The sequence below is a fragment of the Anneissia japonica genome, unplaced genomic scaffold, assembly GCF_011630105.1.
Source record: "Anneissia japonica isolate Jap-2015-1 unplaced genomic scaffold, ASM1163010v1 scaffold287722_len911783_cov160, whole genome shotgun sequence".
Taxonomy (NCBI): domain Eukaryota; kingdom Metazoa; phylum Echinodermata; class Crinoidea; order Comatulida; family Comatulidae; genus Anneissia; species Anneissia japonica.
The window spans coordinates 635,067-639,311 of NW_022711579.1; the positions used below are offsets into that span (position 1 = coordinate 635,067).

General features: G+C 40.2%; 1 protein-coding gene across 1 annotated transcript; it reads right to left on the reverse strand.

Moving 5' to 3' along the window:
- Positions 1–417: 417 nt before the first annotated feature.
- Positions 418–2,760, reverse strand: LOC117107550 (tripartite motif-containing protein 2-like). Its single transcript, XM_033249252.1, has one exon. The coding sequence runs from the start codon at positions 2,415–2,417 to the stop codon at positions 489–491; it is 1,929 nt and encodes a 642-aa protein (XP_033105143.1). The 5' UTR covers positions 2,418–2,760; the 3' UTR covers positions 418–488.
- Between the last annotated feature and the right edge of the window lie 1,485 nt (positions 2,761–4,245).

The window sequence follows — 4,245 nt, forward strand, 5'->3', positions numbered from 1 at the left end:
TTTGTTTTTAAATGACGATCCGTTCAGTCTATCACCGACGATAACCAATCGACGTGGTATTGTAAAGCGCTCGCAGAGTGGAGATAGATTCGTCTATAATGACGGACGGTCGTATGACCGTCGTGCGACACAATGTTTTCCCGGCTGAATGATGATAGGTAGAAATAGTCACAAAAATGACCATGCAATTGTACATTATTTTCTATACAATTTTCCTTTTTATGAACATGATTAGCAATATGACAACATGATTTTCATACTCTAAACACAGCAATAAATAATATTTACATTGCCATATCGTTTTTCTTAACATTGTTTACAATATTTTACATGATATTCTTCAATGCACATCGAATAAACGCGTGCCACAACGGACATATTATGTTAAAAATGATCTTCCAATTAGGTTTTGTGTACAAAGACTCATTGACAAACGATTAGAATGTCAACAACAAGTTAAGTATATTCGACACAAGCCGTAGGCCTACCTACAGTATTTGTATCCTATAATTTCCACTATCACATACAATAATCTTTCTATTGATCGTCACAGTTACCGACATAGGCCAGTCAAATTGTCCGGTCAAACTGCCGTGTTCGCCTATAGTTGCCAGGCTGGCGCCGCCTTTATCAAATATCTGGATACGATGGTTTCCGGTGTCGGCTACCACTACGTTACCGTCCTTGTCCACGTCAACTCCCCACGGTTCTGATAACTCGCCAATATTCTTCCCTTGTCTACCATACTTTCTAACACACTGTCCGTCTTTTGCATACAACCACACGCAGTGGTTACGCGCGTCAGCTATTAGTATCCTCTCATCGCTCGTCAACGCGATACCCCTTGGCTCCATACACCGGTTTTTGCCGATTTTTCTAATGAGCTTACCATTCTTGCCTCGAATAGCATCAACACAGCCGTCCCCATCGTTACCGAGATACAGAATTCGCCTACTAGATATGGCAATTCCGCACTTAGTGCTTGCGTAATCTGAGTGAATAGCGCCTTGGTAGACTGAGTAGATACGTTTTACTCGTTCCGTAGAGCAGTTGTCGAATAGAAGAACATCGCCAATGTTAGTGACGGCGACTAGTCTTCCTCGATCATCTGTGCATAATCCGCGAACGTGACCAAACCAGGGTTCGCCGAGTGGCTTTTTAAGGTACAGTTTTTCGTCGAAGACACTGATAGTTTGACTAAACTCCGTCGTAACTGCAAGTTGTTTTGTCGTCCCATTGCGAATTAAAGCTAAATCCAGTGGCCCCTCTTCCAACGTGTTGAAATACCTCAGGCCAAAAGTGAGCGGCTCCTCGTCGCTCCATTTGTAGTTGACTGGTCTCTCGTTTAGTACAACTTTTAAAGCAGACAATTTCTGGACAACCTCAGCTTCGCCACCTGACTCAGCAACATGATCCCATGGACGTCCTTTAGCTTCATTGATACCATTTGTTTCTAGATGGACATGTCCATTTTCTTTCGTTTGTTCGATTTGTCCAACCTTTTTCACTACATCGTCACTCGGTTTTGATACGGCCTCATTTGGTTCGGTTGCAATGTCCTTAGTCGGCTGTATAAACTTCTCTATGATGTTCGGCGAAGGTGCCGTAGTTGACTCATGCATATTCTGATCCTGAATTCTACCGAGGTAGTTGATCTGAGAAACCAGAGATTCTTCCATAACGTTTGAAAATACAATCGACTCCTTGGACCCTTTAACACTTGAGTTTACATCCATTATCCGGCGGTTTAATTCTTCAATCGTAGGAAGAAAATCAGTAGCCGTTTGTAAAAGTGATGTGAGCTCCTTTGCCGAAGGATCATTACTTCCTTCCATCAAGTCTACAGCTGTCGAACAAAAGGTCACTACTTTCCTCTTTGTTTCTTCAATCGTTGAAACCTTAAGCAGGGCGTCATTTACAATTTCGAAGTACGCGTTCACATCACTTCTCAAAATCTCTCGTCGTTTCTCCAAGCCAAGGTAGATTCTTTGGAAGCAGTCATCAATTGACTTCAACATAGATTTTTGATCTTGGCATTTGCTCGATATCACCTCTGCTATCGGATCCAGCTTGGATAGTTTGAAATTAAGACTCTGAATCTTGGATAAAAGGCTACGTTTCAGAGCCTGTACGTTGAAAACCTTTATTTGTGATAGTCTGCGTTGTTTTTGAGTCACGTGTTGCATCATACTTATTATTGTGAGATTATTCGCAAGGGCCTTGACACCATCGTCAGGAACCTTATACTCAGAACGACAGGTGGGACACACGAAATTTGTCCTTTTGCCGACGATTTTGTGTAAACATTCTAGACAGGCTGTGTGTTGACATGACAGCATCTTTGGTAACCGTTCACGGTTATTAAAAGATTCGAAACATAACGGACATTCTAAAAGTGATGATAGACTTTCTGACATTTCTGAAAAGAGAAAACTTTCAGCATTATTCTAGCACATCTAGTAACAATAATAATTATATGTAGTGACATTGGAGTGGGCTTCGTGGGAGGTTTTATGCTTCCAACTGATTGACCGTGACCGACTGCTGGTTGTATCAAAGAATGTTGTACATCCCTCCGCTACGGTTATAAATTGGTACTTGTTGGGATGTCAATGGTTTGGAACGAAAGGTTGTGAATTGGCATCATGGCTCTGAACACACAGCGAAAGAAGTGGCTCATTGTGCAAGAAAGCTTAAGTACCGGGGATATCCAGGTGGAAACGCATTGAGCAATAATTTCTGAGATGAATGTGTTTGCTATGTTTTTGAAAACTATTTTTGTCGCATGGCGTATCGTTGTGTCGCATTTGAATCGTCGGCTGCTTAGGCATAGTTTCCCTTCGTTAAGAAATGAATCTTTCGGGAGTGTCAATCGAGCTTAACAACTGACCAATCAGAAGAGAACTTATCCCACAAACTCGCGCGTGTTCCACAAACGCAGGTTGATTTGTGGAACTTTAGCAGCAATATACAAGGGCCGGGGTGGTCTAAAGGAAAAGTCCACTCGGGAGTCGAGTGATGGTACCAAGAGCTAATCTCTCCACAGATGGCTAATGGTAGGCCTACATTTTTTCGTACCAATATTCATGAATAGTTCTATATTTGATGTGAGAGTTGTTATTGGTTAATTAAATGATGACTTAAATTTGTTTTATTTGTTATTTTAGTATTTATATAGCGCCTATTCCGTTAGGTTAAAAAGCGCTTTGCTGTCCCTGTCATTGGGTTAACATGCTAAGTATCGCTGCCATATTAGCACAGTAGCAAGCAACCCCACCAGGAACCATTTATACTCCTGGGCGGAGAGAAGCAATGTAGATAAAGTGCCTTGTTCAAGGAAACAAGCGAAATGCACAGCTAGGGGTTGACACCCCGACCTCGAGGTTGGGAAACCCAACAGTTCCCGCTGCGCCAAACCGCTTCCGATTAAGATAGATTTAGTACTCATAACACGAAGCTTATTAATAAAAAATATGACATTAGATAATCGATTGTCTTATTTAATTCAATTTTTGATTACCTACCACCTCAATGCATAGCATAGGTTTTAGCAAAGGTAATAGACAAACATGTTAGTGCTTAAAGAATGATGTTAATGTACATTGTATTGTAGACAAAGAACAGGTACCAGGAGGGAGGGTGGGGCGTCACTACGAACAATTTAAGATGGTTTGAATCAACACCCTCACGGAAGTATGGTTCCTTCATGACGTGGGTGTTGTTGATAAACTAATATTTGATAATAGTTGATAACTAATATAGGTGTTAAATTGAAGTTTATATTTAGGCCAACTTAAGACTATTATTTTACTCATAAAATGCCATTCATGTGAATAAACTTTTAAATCCTGTTTAGCCCCTCTAAATCTGCTCCTGAGAAAGGACCGCGACTCCTTTTCAAGTGAGGAAAAACCTATATCATACCACCATTACCATATTGTATGTTACTACGACTTAAATAGTATATTCACTATAAGAGATGGAATTGAGGAGGGCACATCAAATAATGTATGTAAACTAGGCCTATTCACAGTCAGTAGAAATAATAATGAGTTTACGAGAATCATTATTTACAAGGAATTTGATTAAATTCTGCCCTGTAGGCCTTTACACCATTTATGAAAAACAGAGACAAATAATTTTACAAAGTGCTTTTTTCATTTACTTTATCATAAGTAAGAGTAGATGTGGCTTGAGTCGGAAATAACATTGCGTATGCCTATTATTATAAGGATATGTATAATG